The 20,257-nt window shown below is 47.2% G+C and overlaps 1 protein-coding gene across 1 annotated transcript in view; it reads right to left on the reverse strand.

Moving 5' to 3' along the window:
• Positions 1–20,257, reverse strand: part of LOC112251955 (tyrosine-protein kinase RYK) — a gene marked incomplete at its 5' end in the record, with an annotated part of 60,763 nt that overhangs the window by 28,801 nt on the left and 11,705 nt on the right. Inside the window, one exon of the mRNA XM_042323678.1 lies at positions 8,015–8,147. Within this exon, the coding sequence (XP_042179612.1) occupies positions 8,015–8,147 (133 nt within the window). The remainder of the gene's footprint in view (positions 1–8,014; positions 8,148–20,257) is intronic.

The raw sequence follows: 20,257 nt of genomic DNA on the forward strand, positions 1-20,257 counted from the left end.
CTACAGAGAATAAACCACCCCTACAGAGATTAAACCACCCCTACAGAGATTAAACCACCCCTACAGAGATTAAACCACACCTACAGAGATAGAAAAGCACATCCCTGCACTACGACTTATCTAGGAGGGTTTTTTGAAACACTAACATTACAAAATAGAAAGATTAGCTACCTTCTTGTAGCTATGAAGTTTTACAGACAGGGAAGGGGCCAATGGTCTGTTTAGGAGGGTGCCCCTGAGACAAGCCTGAATGACCCCTGGCTAGTACAGCAAAACAGATCTGTGTCCCAAGTGGCACCCTATTCCCTACATAGTGCATCGCTTCTGACCAGGACCCATATGCTTTGGTCAAAAGTAATGCACTACGTAGACAGTAGGCTGTCAATGGGGACGCACGATGTGTAGTGAGACAAGAGGAAACAGTCTGCTTCACGACCATCCTACTATCCGTCTGATGTGGGTGGCTTGACATCGGGTGGCTTGTGGCTTGACATCGGGTGGCCATCGGGTGACCTGGGTGGCTTGACATCGGAGTTGAGACGTAGCTTAGCATAGCGGTGTGTACATTAACAGCAGGTCAGGACTAAATACTGTAGCTTAGCATAGCGGTGTGTACATTAACAACAGGTCAGGACTAATTACTGTAGCTTAGCATAGCGGTGTGTACATTAACAGCAGGTCAGGACTAATTACTGTAGCTTAGCATAGCGGTGTGTACATTAACAACAGGTCAGGACTAAATACTGTAGCTTAGCATAGCGGTGTGTACATTAACAACAGGTCAGGACTAAATACTGTAGCTTAGCATAGCGGTGTGTACATTAACAGCAGGTCAGGACAAATTACTGTAGCTTAGCATAGCGGTGTGTACATTAACAGCAGGTCAGGACTAATTACTGTAGCTTAGCATAGCGGTGTGTACATTAACAGCAGGTCAGGACTAATTACTGTAGCTTAGCATAGCGGTGTGTACATTAACAGCAGGTCAGGACTAATTACTGTAGCTTAGCATAGCGGTGTGTACATTAACAACAGGTCAGGACTAATTACTGTAGCTTAGCATAGCGGTGTGTACATTAACAGCAGGTCAGGACTAATTACTGTAGCTTAGCATAGCGTTGTGTACATTAACAGCAGGTCAGGACTAATTACTGTAGCTTAGCATAGCGGTGTGTACATTAACAGCAGGTCAGGACTAATTACTGTAGCTTAGCATAGCGGTGTGTACATTAACAGCAGGTCAGGACTAATTACTGTAGCTTAGCATAGCGGTGTCTATGTACATAAACATCTCGTGGTTCACTTAGAAAAAGAACAGACAGCTATCAGATGACACGCTGCTAATACCTGCAGAGAGGGGTGTGTGTGTTAATACCCTGCAGAGAGGGGTGTGTGTGTTAATACCCTGTAGAGAGGAGGTGTGTGTGTGTGTTAATACCCTGCAGAGAGGTGGTGTGTGTGTGTTAATACCCTGTAGAGAGGAGGTGTGTGTGTGTGTTAATACCCTGCAGAGAGGTGGTGTGTGTGTGTTAATCCCCTGTAGAGAGGTGGTGTGTGTGTTAATACCCTGTAGAGGGGTGTGTGTTTTAATACCCTGCAGAGAGGAGGTGTGTGTGTGTGTTAATACCCTGTAGAGAGGGTGTGTGTTTTAATACCCTGCAGAGAGGAGGTGTGTGTGTTAATACCCTGCAGAGAGGAGGTGTGTGTGTGTGTTAATACCCTGCAGAGAGGAGGTGTGTGTGTGTTAATACCCTGCAGAGAGGAGGTGTGTGTGTGTTAATACCCTGTAGAGAGGTGTGTGTGTGTGTTAATACCCTGCAGAGAGGAGGTGTGTGTGTTAATACCCTGTGGAGGAGGAGGTGTGTGTGTGTGTTAATACCCTGCAGAGAGGAGGTGTGTGTGTTAATACCCTGTAGAGAGGGGTGTGTGTTTTAATACCCTGCAGAGAGGAGATGTGTGTGTGTGTTAATACCCTGCAGAGAGGAGGTGTGTGTGTTAATACCCTGTAGAGAGGGGTGTGTGTGGTAATACCCTGTAGAGAGGAGGTATGTGTTAATACCCTGTAGAGAGGGGTGTGTGTGTTAATACCCTGTAGAGAGGAGGTGTGTGTGTTAATACCCTGTAGAAAGGAGGTGTGTGTGTGTTAATACCCTGTAGAGAGGTGTGTGTGTGTGTGTGTGTGTTAATACCCTGTAGAGAGGAGATGTGTGTGTGTGTGTGTTAATACCCTGTAGAGAGGAGGTGTGTGTGTGTGTTAATACCCTGTAGAGAGGAGTGTGTGTGTTAATACCCTGTAGAGAGGAGTGTGTGTGTGTGTGTGTGTTAATACCCTGTAGAGAGGAGGTGTGTGTGTGTGTTAATACCCTGTAGAGAGGAGATGTGTGTGTGTGTGTGTTAATACCCTGTAGAGAGGAGGTGTGTGTGTGTGTGTGTTAATACCCTGTAGAGAGGAGGTGTGTGTGTGTGTGTGTGTGTTAATACCCTGTAGAGAGGAGGTGTGTGTGTGTGTGTGTTAATACCCTGTAGAGAAAGACGAGCTCGTGCAGGAGCATGCCTCTTAGTGTTTATGTACACCATCAGGTCTTTGATGATCATTGTGGGCCCTGGACGCTCCGACGCACACAACAGAAAGACATTTACAACTGTGCTGTGATCTGATCTGGCAGCGTGACTCAACTCGTATTAACTGCCTGGCAACATTGAAGCATCGTTAAACCACAAGAAGTCAGGAAGCTTCAACCTGGACATAAGTCTCTGGCTCAAACCTGGGACAAAAAGGCATGTAGCCATAGCGTTTGGCACCGATTTCAGATTTTTAATTAAAAGATGTCCTCCAGTGTAAAATATATATATATATATACTGGGATATACTATCTGACTAGGTATATATATATATATAAAGGGATATACTATCTGACTAGGTATATATATATATACTGGGATATACTATCTGACTAGGTATATATATACTGGGATATACTATCTGATTAGGTATATATATATATATATATAATGGGATATACTATCTGATCAGGTATATATATATATATATAGTATATCCCAGTATATATATATATATATATATATATATATATATATATATATATATACTGGGATATACTATCTGACTAGGTATATATATACTGGGATATACTATCTGACTAGATATATATATATACTGGGATACACTATCTGACTAGGTATATATATATATATATATATATATATATATATATATATATACTGGGATACACTATCTGACTAGATATATATATATACTGGGATACACTATCTGACTAGGTATATATATATATATATATATATACTGGGATATACTATCTGACCAGGTATATATATATATATATATATATATATATATATATACTGTGATATACTATCTGACTAGGTATATATATATATATATATATATATATATATATATATATATATATCTATATACTGGGATATACTATCTGACTAGGTATATATATATATATATACTGTGAAATACTATCTGACTAGGTATATATATATATACTGGGATATACTATCTGACTAGGTATATATATATATATATATATATACTATGAAATACTATCTGACTAGGTATATATATATATATACTGGGATATACTATCTGACTAGGTATATATATATATATATATATATATATATATATATATATATATATATATATATACTGGGATATACTATCTGATTAGGTATATATATATATCTATATACTGGGATATACTATCTGACTAGGTATATATATATATATATATATATATATATACTGGGATATACTATCTGACTAGGTATATATATATATATACTGTGATATACTATCTGACTAGGTATATATATATATATATATATATATATATATATATACTGGGATATACTCTCTGACTAGGTATATATATATATATATACTGGGATATACTATCTGACTAGGTATATACATACTGGGATATACTATCCCAAGTATAAATACAGGAAAGCAAAAATATATTAAAAGGGAAAAAAAATTGTTTTGAACAAAATAGTGCAAACTTCAAAGGGATACCTAGTCAGATGTACAACCCAGCAGCATTGCAGTTCTTGACAAACCGGTGTGCCTGGTACCTACTACCATACCCTGTTCAAAGACACTGAAATATTTTGTCTTGTCCGTTCACCCTCTGAATGGCACACATACACAATCCATCTCTCAATTGTCTCAAGGCTTAAAAATCCTTCTTTAACCAGTCTTCTCTCCTTCATCTACACTGATTGAAGTGGATTTAAAAGGTGACATCACTAAGGGATCATAGCTTTCACCTGGATTCACCTGGTCAGTCTATGTCATGGAAAGATCAGGTGTTCCTAATGTTTTGTGTTCATGTTTACTACGACAGCAGGAGGGGAAAAACAACTTTATGAGTCTGTCTGTCAGCCCAATACAATAACCTACAGAATATATAGAGAGGACGGATGGAGAAGGTCTGGCGGAGGTCATGAACCATCCCAAAAATACATCTGTGACCGAGAAGGAAGCTTTAACTTGTGATTGAAAATGATTCGGTATGTTTTCGCTGCTGCACCTTGAATCAAAGCTTCCATCTCCCGGTGTGTGTCGTACTCAAGACATTACAGGCATATCAGAGGACGCCTGTGCTAAAGGATTAACAGGACCCCTGGAGTTACCAAGCACAAATGGGGTGATTGTCTCCACATGGGAAACAGTATCTACCCCTGTACTTCAGCTTAATACACACTACACTAACACACTACACTAACACACTACACTAACACACTACACTAACACACTACACTAACGCACTACACTAACGCACTACACTAACGCACTACACTAACGCACTACACTAACGCACTACACTAACGCACTACACTAACACACTACACTAACACACTACACTAACACACTACACTAACACATTACACTAACACACTACATTAACACACTACACTAACACACTACATTAACACACTACACTAACACACTACACTAACACACTACACTAACACACTACACTAACACACTACACTAACACACTACACTAACACACTACACTAACACACTACACTAACACACTACACTAACACACTACACTAACACACTACACTAACACACTACACTAACACACTACATTAACGCACTACATTAACGCACTACACTAACGCACTACACTAACGCACTACACTAACGCACTACACTAACGCACTACACTAACGCACTACACTAACGCACTACACTAACGCACTACACTAACCCACTACATTAACACACTACACTAACACACTACACTAACACACTACACTAACACACTACATTAACACACTACACTAACACACTAACACACTACACTAACACACTACATTAACACACTACACTAACACACTACACTAACACACTACACTAACACACTACATTAACACACTGCACTAACACACTACACTAACACACTACACTAACACACTACACTAACACACTACACTAACACACTACATTAACACACTACACTAACACACTACACTAACACACTACGCTAACACACTACGCTAACACACTACACTAACACACTACACTAACACACTACATTAACACACTACACTAACACACTACATTAACACACTACACTAACACACTACACTAACACACTACGCTAACGCACTACGCTAACACACTACGCTAACACACTACACTAACACACTACATTAACGCACTACACTAACGCACTACGCTAACGCACTACGCTAACGCACTACGCACTACACTAACACACTACATTAACACACTACATTAACACACTACACTAACGCACTACGCTACCGCACTACGCTAACGCACTACACTAACGCACTACACTAACGCACTACATTAACGCACTACACTAACGCACTACACTAACACACTACACTAACACACTACACTAACACACTACACTAACACACTACATTAACACACTACACTAACACACTACACTAACACACTACACTAACACACTACACTAACGCACTACATTAACACACTACATTAACACACTACACTAACACACTACACTAACACACTACACTAACACACTACATTAACACACTACACTAACACACTACACTAACACACTACACTAACACACTACACTAACACACTACATTAACACACTACATTAACACACTACATTAACACACTACATTAACACACTACACTAACACACTACACTAACACACTACACTAACACACTACACTAACACACTACACTAACACACTAACACACTACACTAACACACTACACTAACACACTACACTAACACACTAACACACTACACTAACGCACTACACTAACGCACTACACTAACACACTACACTAACACTACACTAACACACTACACTAACACACTACGCTAACACACTACGCTAACACACTACGCTAACGCACTACATTAACGCACTACACTAACGCACTACGCTAACACACTACGCTAACGCACTACACTAACACACTACACTAACACACTACATTAACACACTACACTAACGCACTACGCTAACGCACTACGCTAACGCACTACGCACTACACTAACACACTACACTAACACACTACACTAACACACTACACTAACACACTACATTAACACACTACATTAACACACTACATTAACACACTACACTAACACACTACACTAACACACTACACTAACACACTACATTAACACACTACATTAACGCACTACACTAACGCACTACACTAACGCAATACACTAACACACTACACTAACACACTACATTAACACACTACATTAACACACTACACTAACGCACTACACTAACACACTACATTAACACACTACACTAACACACTACACTAACACACTACACTAACACACTACACTAACACACTACACTAACACACTACACTAACACACTACACTAACACACTACATTAACACACTACATTAACACACTACACTAACACACTACACTAACACACTACATTAACACACTACACTAACACACTACACTAACACACTACACTAACACACTAACACACTACACTAACACACTACACTAACACACTACACTAACACACTACACTAACACACTAACACACTACACTAACGCACTACACTAACGCACTACACTAACACACTACACTAACACTACACTAACACACTACACTAACACACTACGCTAACACACTACGCTAACACACTACGCTAACGCACTACATTAACGCACTACACTAACGCACTACGCTAACACACTACGCTAACGCACTACACTAACACACTACACTAACACACTACATTAACACACTACACTAACGCACTACGCTAACGCACTACGCTAACGCACTACGCACTACACTAACGCACTACACTAACACACTACATTAACACACTACATTAACGCACTACACTAACGCACTACGCTACCGCAACACACTACACTAACACACTACATTAACACACTACACTAACGCACTACACTAACGCACTACGCTAACGCACTACACTAACGCACTACGCTAACACACTACGCTAAGGCACTACACTAACACACTACACTAACGCACTACGCTAAGGCACTACACTAACAACTAACACACTACACTAACACACTACATTAACACTTTTAGACCTGGGTATTGGTTGGCGTCAATTGGTGCCTAACTACTGGTCTGCGTTGACACTGGCGGGATGACTGTAGTACAATGGTAGGACAATGGTGGGATGACTGTAGTACAATGGTAGGACAATGGCGGGATGACTGTAGTACAATGGTAGGACAATGGCGGGATGACTGTAGTACAATGGTAGGACAATGGCGGGATGACTGTAGTACAATGGTAGGACAATGGCGGGATGACTGTAGTACAATGGTAGGACAATGGTGGGATGACTGTAGTACAATGGTAGGACAATGGTGGGATACTACGGCAGGACGACAGCAGTACGATGACAGGACGACGGTAGGATGACAGTAGGCCGGAGCCAGGGTTCGGGGCTCACCTGTGGGTTGTTGGCCTCGGCCAGCTTGCACTGTCTCAGGAACAGTTTGAGGTTACCCCAGTCCATATAGGGCAGGAGTACCATAGGCTTCTCTCCTTCCTCTGTACACACATGACAGATGGGGAGCAGGTTCCTGGAGGACAGGACAACTGGGAGGTTAATAGGAAATAGGTAGGAGAGATAGGGAGGGCAAATACTGCACATATCAACTAGTCTATCTGATAATAGAAGCGAGAGAGCAAGATAACACACTACTACAATGACACGGATCCAGGTGTTTCTGGGGGGGGGGCATAGCCTTGCTATTGAGAAAGGCCGCCGTAGGCAGACATGGCTCTCAAGAGAAGACAGGCTATGTGCTCACTGCCCACAAAATGAGGTGGGAACTGAGCTGCACTTCCTAACCTCCTGCCCAATGTATGACCATATTAGAGAGACATATTTCCCTCAGATTACACAGATCCACAAAGAATTCGAAAACAAACAAACTCCCATATCTACTGGGTGACATCACAGTGTGACATCACAGCAGCAAGATTTGTGACCTGTTGCCACAAGAAAAGGGCAACCAGTGAAGAACAAACACCATTGTAAATACAACCCATATTTATGCTTATTTATTTTATCTTGTGTCCTTTACCATTTTTACATTGCTAAAACACTGTATATATATATATATATAATATGACATTTGTAATGTCTTTATTATTTTGGAACTTCTGTATGTGTAATGTTTACTGTTCATTTTTTTAATGTTTATTTCACTTTTGTTTATTCATCTATTGCACTTGCAATATAAAAAAATATGTTTCCCATGCCAATAAAGCCTCTTAAATTTAAATTAAGGAGGAAGCTTAATTGGAGAGCACTGTGACCACCTGACCTCGGGAAAGGAAAGAGGAAGGTGTGGGCCCAGCGTGAGGAACTGACAAAGCTTTCACAGAATCACACACGTGGGGCGGTAATAAGATACGCGTATCACAGACGGATGAAGACCATCATGGAAATAAAATCACTGTCAAAATAGGTTAACATACATTAACATAAGCCTACATTCATTTTGGGGCGGCAGGGTAGCCTAGTGGTTAGAGCGTTGGACTAGCAACCGAAAGGTTGACCCACTGTTCCTTGGCCTGTTAACCCACTGTTCCTAGGCCAGTTAACCCACTGTTCCTAGGCCAGTTAACCCACTGTTCCTAGGCCAGTTAACCCACTGTTCCTAGGCCAGTTAACCCACTGTTCCTAGGCCAGTTAACCCACTGTTCCTAGGCCAGTTAACCCACTGTTCCTAGGCCAGTTAACCCACTGTTCCTAGGCCAGTTAACCCACTGTTCCTAGGCCAGTTAACCCACTGTTCCTAGACCAGTTAACCCACTGTTCCTAGACCAGTTAACCCACTGTTCCTAGACCAGTTAACCCACTGTTCCTAGACCAGTTAACCCACTGTTCCTAGACCAGTTAACCCACTGTTCCTAGACCAGTTAACCCACTGTTCCTAGACCAGTTAACCCACTGTTCCTAGACCAGTTAACCCACTGTTCCTAGGCCAGTTAACCCAGTGTTCCTAGGTCAGTTAACCCACTGTTCCTAGGCCAGTTAACCCACTGTTCCTAGGCCAGTTAACCCACTGTTCCTAGGCCAGTTAACCCACTGTTCCTAGACCAGTTAACCCACTGTTCCTAGGCAGTTAGGCCGTCATTGTAAATAATAATTTGTTCTTAAACTAGTTAAATAAAGGTAAAAAACATTTTTGGGATTTTATTAATTTGTATTAACTTTGTTTTTATTATTATTTTTAACTTAATTTTAACGTGTATAAACTTGACCTAACAGCAGGAGTGTTTACTAATGATTCTAACTTAGTCTATTAAACGTTCTACGTCTCCTCCTCTTTCCAACTGGCCTCTGATGCTCCAGCAGCTATCTGCTAGAGGTGTAGAGTGATGCTGGAGCAGCTATCTGCTAGAGGTGTAGAGTGATGCTGGAGCAGCTGTCTGCTAGAGGTGTAGAGTGATGCTCCAGCAGCTATCTGCTAGAGGTGTAGAGTGATGCTCCAGCAGCTATCTGCTAGATGTGTAGAGTGATGCTGGAGCAGCTATCTGCTAGAGGTGTAGAGTGATGCTGGAGAAGTATCTGCTAGAGGTGTAGAGTGATGCTGGAGCAGCTATCTGCTAGAGGTGTAGAGTGATGCTGGAGCAGCTATCTGCTAGAGGTGTAGAGTGATGCTGGAGCAGCTGTCTGCTAGAGGTGTAGAGTGATGCTGGAGCAGCTATCTGCTAGAGGTGTAGAGTGATGCTGGAGCAGCTATCTGCTAGAGGTGTAGAGTGATGCTGGAGCAGCTATCTGCTAGAGGTGTAGAGTGATGCTCCAGCAGCTATCTGCTAGAGGTGTAGAGTGATGCTGGAGCAGCTGTCTGCTAGAGGTGTAGAGTGATGCTGGAGCAGCTATCTGCTAGAGGTGTAGAGTGATGCTCCAGCAGCTATCTGCTAGAGGTGTAGAGTGATGCTGGAGCAGCTATCTGCTAGAGGTGTAGAGTGATGCTGGAGCAGCTATCTGCTAGAGGTGTAGAGTGATGCTGGAGCAGCTATCTGCTAGAGGTGTAGAGTGATGCTGGAGCAGCTGTCTGCTGGAGGTGTAGAGTGATGCTCCAGCAGCTATCTGCTAGAGGTGTAGAGTGATGCTGGAGCAGCTATCTGCTAGAGGTGTAGAGTGATGCTGGAGCAGCTATCTGCTAGAGGTGTAGAGTGATGCTGGAGCAGCTATCTGCTAGAGGTGTAGAGTGATGCTGGAGCAGCTATCTGCTAGAGGTGTAGAGTGATGCTGGAGCAGCTATCTGCTAGATGTGTAGAGTGATGCTGGAGCAGCTGTCTGCTAGAGGTGTAGAGTGATGCTGGAGCAGCTGTCTGCTAGAGGTGTAGAGTGATGCTCCAGCAGCTATCTGCTAGAGGTGTAGAGTGATGCTCCAGCAGCTATCTGCTAGATGTGTAGAGTGATGCTGGAGCAGCTATCTGCTAGAGGTGTAGAGTGATGCTGGAGCAGCTGTCTGCTAGAGGTGTAGAGTGATGCTGGAGCAGCTATCTGCTAGAGGTGTAGAGTGATGCTGGAGCAGCTATCTGCTAGAGGTGTAGAGTGATGCTGGAGCAGCTGTCTGCTAGAGGTGTAGAGTGATGCTGGAGCAGCTATCTGCTAGAGGTGTAGAGTGATGCTGGAGCAGCTATCTGCTAGAGGTGTAGAGTGATGCTGGAGCAGCTGTCTGCTAGAGGTGTAGAGTGATGCTGGAGCAGCTATCTGCTAGAGGTGTAGAGTGATGCTGGAGCAGCTATCTGCTAGAGGTGTAGAGTGATGCTGGAGCAGCTATCTGCTAGAGGTGTAGAGTGATGCTGGAGCAGCTATCTGCTAGAGGTGTAGAGTGATGCTGGAGCAGCTATCTGCTAGAGGTGTAGAGTGATGATGCTGGAGCAGCTATCTGCTAGAGGTGTAGAGTGATGCTGGAGCAGCTATCTGCTAGAGGTGTAGAGTGATGCTGGAGCAGCTATCTGCTAGAGGTGTAGAGTGATGCTGGAGCAGCTATCTGCTAGAGGTGTAGAGTGATGCTGGAGCAGCTATCTGCTAGAGGTGTAGAGTGATGCTGGAGCAGCTATCTGCTAGAGGTGTAGAGTGATGCTGGAGCAGCTGTCTGCTAGAGGTGTAGAGTGATGCTGGAGCAGCTATCTGCTAGAGGTGTAGAGTGATGCTGGAGAAGCTATCTGCTAGAGGTGTAGAGTGATGCTGGAGCAGCTATCTGCTAGAGCAGCTATCTGCTAGAGGTGTAGAGTGATGCTGGAGCAGCTATCTGCTAGAGGTGTAGAGTGATGCTGGAACAGCTATCTGCTAGATGTGTAGAGTGATGCTGGAGCAGCTATCTGCTAGAGGTGTAGAGTGATGCTGGATCAGCTATCTGCTAGAGGTGTAGAGTGATGCTGGATCAGCTATCTGCTAGAGGTGTAGAGTGATGCTGGAGCAGCTATCTGCTAGATGTGTAGAGTGATGCTGGAGCAGCTGTCTGCTAGAGGTGTAGAGTGATGCTGGAGCAGCTATCTGCTAGATGTGTAGAGTAATGCTCCAGCAGCTATCTCCTAGATGTGTAGAGTGATGCTGGAGCAGCTATCTGCTAGAGGTGTAGAGTGATGCTGGAGCAGCTATCTGCTAGAGGTGTAGAGTGATGCTGGAGCAGCTATCTGCTAGATGTGTAGAGTGATGCTGGAGCAGCTATCTGCTAGAGGTGTAGAGTGATGCTGGAGCAGCTATCTGCTAGATGTGTAGAGGTGTAGAGTGATGCTGGAGAAGCTATCTGCTAGAGGTGTAGAGTGATGCTGGAGCAGCTATCTGCTAGAGGTGTAGAGTGATGCTGGAGCAGCTATCTGCTAGAGGTGTAGAGTGATGCTGGAGCAGCTATCTGCTAGAGGTGTAGAGTGATGCTGGAACAGCTATCTGCTAGATGTGTAGAGTGATGCTGGAGCAGCTATCTGCTAGAGGTGTAGAGTGATGCTGGATCAGCTATCTGCTAGAGGTGTAGAGTGATGCTGGAGCAGCTATCTGCTAGAGGTGTAGAGTGATGCTGGGGTAGCTGTCTGCTAGAGGTGTAGAGTGATGCTGGAGCAGCTATCTGCTAGAGGTGTAGAGTGATGCTGGAGAAGCTATCTGCTAGATGTGTAGAGTGATGCTGGAGCAGCTATCTGCTAGAGGTGTAGAGTGATGCTGGAGCAGCTATCTGCTAGAGGTGTAGAGTGATGCTGGAGTAGCTATCTGCTAGAGGTGTAGAGTGATGCTGGAGCAGCTATCTGCTAGAGGTGTAGAGTGATGCTGGAGCAGCTATCTGCTAGAGGTGTAGAGTGATGCTGGAGCAGCTGTCTGCTAGAGGTGTAGAGTGATGCTGGAGCAGCTATCTGCTAGATGTGTAGAGTGATGCTGGAGCAGCTGTCTGCTAGAGGTGTAGAGTGATGCTGGAGCAGCTATCTGCTAGATGTGTAGAGTGATGCTGGAGCAGCTGTCTGCTGGAGGTGTAGAGTGATGCTGGAGCAGCTATCTGCTAGAGGTGTAGAGTGATGCTGGAGAAGCTATCTGCTAGATGTGTAGAGTGATGCTGGAGCAGCTATCTGCTAGATGTGTAGAGTAATGCTCCAGCAGCTATCTGCTAGAGGTGTAGAGTGATGCTGGAGCAGCTATCTGCTAGATGTGTAGAGTGATGCTGGAGCAGCTATCTGCTAGAGGTGTAGAGTGATGCTGGAGCAGCTATCTGCTAGAGGTGTAGAGTGATGCTGGAGCAGCTATCTGCTAGAGGTGTAGAGTGATGCTTGAGCAGCTATCTGCTAGAGGTGTAGAGTGATGCTGGAACAGCTATCTGCTAGATGTGTAGAGTGATGCTGGAGAAGCTATCTGCTAGAGGTGTAGAGTGATGCTGGATCAGCTATCTGCTAGAGGTGTAGAGTGATGCTGGAGCAGCTATCTGCTAGAGGTGTAGAGTGATGCTGGAGCAGCTGTCTGCTAGAGGTGTAGAGTGATGCTGGAGCAGCTATCTGCTAGAGGTGTAGAGTGATGCTGGAGAAGCTATCTGCTAGATGTGTAGAGTGATGCTGGAGCAGCTATCTGCTAGAGGTGTAGAGTGATGCTGGAGCAGCTATCTGCTAGAGGTGTAGAGTGATGATGCTGGAGCAGCTATCTGCTAGAGGTGTAGAGTGATGCTGGAGCAGCTATCTGCTAGAGGTGTAGAGTGATGCTGGAGCAGCTATCTGCTAGATGTGTAGAGTGATGCTGGAACAGCTATCTGCTAGATGTGTAGAGTGATGCTGGAGCAGCTATCTGCTAGATGTGTAGAGTGATGCTGGAACAGCTATCTGCTAGATGTGTAGAGTGATGCTGGAGCAGCTATCTGCTAGAGGTGTAGAGTGATGCTGGATCAGCTATCTGCTAGATGTGTAGATTGATGCTGGAGCAGCTATCTGCTAGATGTGTAGAGTGATGCTGGAGAAGCTATCTGCTAGATGTGTAGAGGTGTAGAGTGATGCTGGAGCAGCTATCTGCTAGATGTGTAGAGGTGTAGAGTGATGCTGGAGCAGCTATCTGCTAGATGTGTAGAGTGATGCTGGAGCAGCTATCTGCTAGAGGTGTAGAGTGATGCTGGATCAGCTATCTGCTAGAGGTGTAGAGTGATGCTGGATCAGCTATCTGCTAGATGTGTAGAGTGATGCTGGAGCAGCTATCTGCTAGATGTGTAGAGTGATGCTGGAGCAGCTATCTGCTAGAGGTGTAGAGTGATGCTGGAGCAGCTATCTGCTAGAGGTGTAGAGTGATGCTGGAGCAGCTATCTGCTAGATGTGTAGAGTGATGCTGGAGCAGCGATCTGCTAGAGGTGTAGAGTGATGCTGGAACAGCTATCTGCTAGATGTGTAGAGTGATGCTGGAGCAGCTATCTGCTAGATGTGTAGAGTGATGCTGGAGCAGCTATCTGCTAGATGTGTAGAGTGATGCTGGAGAAGCTATCTGCTAGAGGTGTAGAGTGATGCTGGAGCAGCTATCTGCTAGATGTGTAGAGTGATGCTGGAGCAGCTATCTGCTAGATGTGTAGAGTGATGCTGGAGAAGCTATCTGCTAGATGTGTAGAGGTGTAGAGTGATGCTGGAGCAGCTATCTGCTAGATGTGTAGAGGTGTAGAGTGATGCTGGAGCAGCTATCTGCTAGATGTGTAGAGTGATGCTGGAACAGCTATCAGCTAGATGTGTAGAGTGATGCTGGAGAAGCTATCTGCTAGATGTGTAGAGTGATGCTGGAGCAGCTATCTGCTAGATGTGTAGAGTGACGCTGGAGAAGCTATCTGCTAGATGTGTAGAGTGACGCTGGAGAAGCTATCTGCTAGATGTGTAGAGTGACGCTGGAGAAGCTATCTGCTAGATGTGTAGATGTGTAGAGTGATGCTGGAGCAGCTATCTGCTAGATGTGTAGAGTGATGCTGGAGCAGCTATATGCTGGACGTGTAGAGTGATGCTGGAGCAGCTATCAGCTAGATGTGTAGAGTGATGCTGGAGCAGCTATCTGCTAGATGTGTAGAGTGATCTGGAGCAGCTATCTGCTAGAGGTGTAGAGGTGTAGGTGAGTGATAGGGGACGCAGAGAGAAGCAGGTGAGTGGGGGTGGTAGGGGATGCAGAGAGAAGCAGGTGAGTGGGGGTGGTAGGGGACACAGAGAGAGGCAGGTGAGTGGTAGGGGACACAGAGAGAAGCAGGTGAGTGGTAGGGGATGCAGAGAGAAGCAGGTGAGTGGGGGTGGTAGGAGACGCAGAGAGAAGCAAGTGAGTGGGGGTTGGTAGGGGACGCAGAGAGAAGCAGGTGAGTGGGGGTGGTAGGGGACGCAGAGAGAAGCAGGTGAGTGGTAGGGGATGCAGAGAGAAGCAGGTGAGTGGTAGGGACGCAGAGAGAAGCAGGTGAGTGGTAGGGGACACAGAGAGAAGCAAGTGAGTGGGGTTTGGTAGGGGACGCAGAGAGAAGCAGGTGAGTGGGGGCTGGTAGGGGACGCAGAGAGAAGCAGGTGAGTGGGGGGCTGGTATGGGACACAGAGAGAAGCAGGTGAGTGGTAGGGGATGCAGAGAGAAGCAGGTGAGTGGGGGCTGGTAGGGGACGCAGAGAGAAGCAGGTGAGTGATAGGGGACGCAGAGAGAAGCAAGTGAGTGGGGGGTAGTAGGGGACGGAGAGAGAAGCAGGTGAGTGGGGGGCTGGCAGGGGACGCAGAGAGAAGCAGATGAGTGGGGGGCTGGTAGGGGACGCAAAGAGTAGCAGGTGAGTGGGGGGGTGGGTAGGGGACGCAGAGAGAAGCAGGTGAGTGGGGGTGGTAGGGGACGCAGAGAGAAGCAGGTGAGTGGGGGTGGTAGGGGACGCAGAGAGAAGCAGGTGAGTGGGGGGTGGTAGGGGCGCAGAAGCAGGTGAGTGGGGGCTGGTAGGGGACGCAGAGAGAAGCAGGTGAGTGGGGGCTGGTAGGCGACGCAGAGAGAAGCAGGTGAGTGGGGGTGGTAGGGGACGCAGAGAGAAGCAAGTGAGTGGTGGGCTGGTAGGGGACGCAGAGAGAAGCAGGTGAGGGGACACAGAGAGAAGCAGGTGAGTGGTAGGGGACGCAGAGAGAAGCAGGTGAGGGGACACAGAGAGAAGCAAGTGAGTGGGGGCTGGTAGGGGACGCAGAGAGAAGCAGGTGAGTGGGGGACACAGAGAGAAGCAGGTGAGTGGTAGGGGATGCAGAGAGAAGCAGGTGAGGGGACACAGAGAGAAGCAAGTGAGTGGGGGCTGGTAGGGGACACAGAGAGAAGCAGGTGAGTGGGGGCTGGTAGGGGACGCAGAGAGAAGCAGGTGAGTGGGGGGCTGGTATGGGACACAGAGAGAAGCAGGTGAGTGGTAGGGGATGCAGAGAGAAGCAGGTGAGTGGGGGCTGGTAGGGGACGCAGAGAGAAGCAGGTGAGTGATAGGGGATGCAGAGAGAAGCAAGTGAGTGGGGGGTAGTAGGGGACGGAGAGAGAAGCAGGTGAGTGGGGGGGCTGGCAGGGGACGCAGAGAGAAGCAGATGAGTGGGGGCTGGTAGGGGACGCAAAGAGTAGCAGGTGAGTGGGGGGTGGGTAGGGGACGCAGAGAGAAGAAGGTGAGTGGGGGTGGTAGGGGACGCAGAGAGAAGCAGGTGAGTGGGGGTGGTAGGGGACGCAGAGAGAAGCAGGTGAGTGGGGGTGGTAGGGGGCGCAGAGAGAAGCAAGTGAGTGGGGGCTGGTAGGGGACGCAGAGAGAAGCAGGTGAGTGGGGGCTGGTAGGCGACGCAGAGAGAAGCAGGTGAGTGGGGGTGGTAGGGGACGCAGAGAGAAGCAAGTGAGTGGGGGCTGGTAGGGGACGCAGAGAGAAGCAGGTGAGTGGGGGACACAGAGAGAAGCAGGTGAGTGGGGGCTGGTAGGGGACGCAGAGAGAAGCAGGTGAGTGGGGGGTGGTAGGGGACGCAGAGAGAAGCAGGTGAGTGGGGGCTGGTAGGGGACGCAGAGAGAAGCAGGTGAGTGGGGGGACACAGAGAGAAGCAGGTGAGTGGGGGGTGGTAGGGGCGCAGAGAGAAGCAAGTGAGTGGGGGCTGGTAGGGGACGCAGAGAGAAGCAGGTGAGTGGGGGCTGGTAGGCGACGCAGAGAGAAGCAGGTGAGTGGGGGTGGTAGGGGACGCAGAGAGAAGCAAGTGAGTGGTGGGCTGGTAGGGGACGCAGAGAGAAGCAGGTGAGGGACACAGAGAGAAGCAGGTGAGTGGTAGGGGACGCAGAGAGAAGCAGGTGAGGGGACACAGAGAGAAGCAAGTGAGTGGGGGCTGGTAGGGGACGCAGAGAGAAGCAGGTGAGTGGGGGGGGGACACAGAGAGAAGCAGGTGAGTGGTAGGGGACGCAGAGAGAAGCAGGTGAGGGGACACAGAGAGAAGCAAGTGAGTGGGGGGCTGGTAGGGGACACAGAGAGAAGCAGGTGAGTGGGGGCTGGTAGGGGACGCAGAGAGAAGCAGGTGAGTGGGGGGCTGGTATGGGACACAGAGAGAAGCAGGTGAGTGGTAGGGGATGCAGAGAGAAGCAGGTGAGTGGGGGCTGGTAGGGGACGCAGAGAGAAGCAGGTGAGTGATAGGGGATGCAGAGAGAAGCAAGTGAGTGGGGGGGGTAGTAGGGGACGGAGAGAGAAGCAGGTGAGTGGGGGGGCTGGCAGGGGACGCAGAGAGAAGCAGATGAGTGGGGGGCTGGCAGGGGACGCAAAGAGTAGCAGGTGAGTGGGGGGGTGGGTAGGGGACGCAGAGAGAAGAAGGTGAGTGGGGGTGGTAGGGGACGCAGAGAGAAGCAGGTGAGTGGGGGCTGGTAGGCGACGCAGAGAGAAGCAGGTGAGTGGGGGGGTGGTAGGGGACGCAGAGAGAAGCAAGTGAGTGGGGGGCTGGTAGGGGACGCAGAGAGAAGCAGGTGAGTGGGGGGACACAGAGAGAAGCAGGTGAGTGGGGGCTGGTAGGGGACGCAGAGAGAAGCAGGTGAGTGGGGGGTGGTAGGGGACGCAGAGAGAAGCAGGTGAGTGGGGGCTGGTAGGGGACGCAGAGAGAAGCAGGTGAGTGGGGGGACACAGAGAGAAGCAGGTGAGTGGGGGCTGGTAGGGGACGCAGAGAGAAGCAGGTGAGTGGGGGCTGGTAGGCGACGCAGAGAGAAGCAGGTGAGTGGGGGTGGTAGGGGACGCAGAGAGAAGCAAGTGAGTGGTGGGCTGGTAGGGGACACAGAGAGAAGCAGGTGAGTGGTAGGGGATGCAGAGAGAAGCAGGTGAGTGGTAGGGGGACGCAGAGAGAAGCAGGTGAGGGGACACAGAGAGAAGCAGGTGAGTGGTAGGGGACGCAGAGAGAAGCAGGTGAGGGGACACAGAGAGAAGCAAGTGAGTGGGGGCTGGTAGGGGACACAGAGAGAAGCAGGTGAGTGGGGGGACACAGAGAGAAGCAGGTGAGTGGGGGCTGGTAGGGGACGCAGAGAGAAGCAGGTGAGTGGGGGGGACACAGAGAGAAGCAGGTGAGTGGGGGCTGGTAGGGGACGCAGAGAGAAGCAGGTGAGTGGGGGGTGGTAGGGGACGCAGAGAGAAGCAGGTGAGTGGGGGCTGGTAGGGGACGCAGAGAGAAGCAGGTGAGTGGGGGACACAGAGAGAAGCAGGTGAGTGGGGGCTGGTAGGGGACGCAGAGAGAAGCAGGTGAGTGGGGGGGTGGTAGGGGACGCAGAGAGAAGCAGGTGAGTGGGGGGTGGTAGGGGACGCAGAGAGAAGCAGGTGAGTGGGGGTGGTAGGGGACGCACAGAGAAGCAGGTGAGTGGGGGGTGGTAGGGGATGCAGATACCTGATTACAGCTGCCACACCTGATATGTGCATGATTGTGAAGTGGATATGATTGGATCTGCTCATACAAGAGACTAGTGGCAGTTGCTTAAATTCAACTGGACGCATCAACCAAACTGACTTTATAATCATTATAGCAGGTTCTTTAGATGGGTAGGGCTAAAAAGTCGATACTATCATATAAACTGTACTACGGTATACTAAAACGTTCATAAGTATCGTGACATTTTGTGATATTGCAGTGTTTCCGGTATATCGTGAAACACTACAACAGACATGAGAAACAATACAATTAGTTAACATCATTTAAACTAACATTCTACATTACCGTGGACATTATTGCATCACAATACCAGGCAGCCAATGAGCTTTGGGTTTTACCAGTCAAATTGCCAGGATTAGAGGTTCCAAGCCCTTTGGTTTTCATTCTATTTCTTGTGTGCTGCTGCATTGTTGTCTACCTTTCAGCCGCGGTAAACTGTATCGTCATGGCTAGAATGCTGTTTGAAGACCACGTTGGAAACAAGTGTTTTAATAATAAAAAATTATAATCCAAAAATGTATTAAAACAAATAACCTTTTTTTTTTTTATTTTTTTTTTTTACCCAAATAAATTCTGTTAAATTCAACCAATCAGTATCCAGGATCCAAACAATCTGTTTTATAATAATGTCATCTTCAGTGTGGAGAAATCTAGTAGGAACCCAGGGTCTATGGTCGTTTCCAGTACAGGGGAAAGTTGGTTGTTATGACCATAGCATTAGAATGAATGTGTGGGATGATGACAGTCATTGCTGAGCAGACAGCTGAAAGACAGTGGAATCATTGCATAACATACTGACTTCCTGTAAGGTATGGACTGCATGACATGTCAAAATAAACAAACAAGGAAGCTAGGGGCTATATTCAATGTGCGGGACAAAATTGAGGCTATGATTAAGAAGTTGGAGCTCTTCACTGTCTGCATTAACAAGAGGACTGGCCACCCCACATATGCTCTCTCTAATTCTCTCTTTCTTTCTCTCTCTCGGAGGACCTGAGCCCTAGGACCATGCCCCAGGACTACCTGACATGATGACTCCTTGCTGTCCCCAGTCCACCTGACCGTGCTGCTGCTCCAGTTTCAACTGTTCTGCCTTATTATTATTCGACCATACTGGTCATTTATGAACATTTGAACATCTTGGCCATGTTCTGTTATAATCTCCACCCGGCACAGCCAGAAGAGGACTGGCCACCCCACATAGCCTGGTTCCTCTCTAGGTTTCTTCCTAGGTTTTGGCCTTTCTAGGGAGTTTTCCTAGCCACCGTGCTTCTACACCTGCATTGCGTGCTGTTTGGGGTTTTAGGTCTGGGTTTCTGTACAGCAC

This window comes from Oncorhynchus tshawytscha, linkage group LG06 (genome assembly GCF_018296145.1).
Source record: "Oncorhynchus tshawytscha isolate Ot180627B linkage group LG06, Otsh_v2.0, whole genome shotgun sequence".
In the NCBI taxonomy this organism is placed as follows: Eukaryota; Metazoa; Chordata; class Actinopteri; order Salmoniformes; family Salmonidae; genus Oncorhynchus; species Oncorhynchus tshawytscha.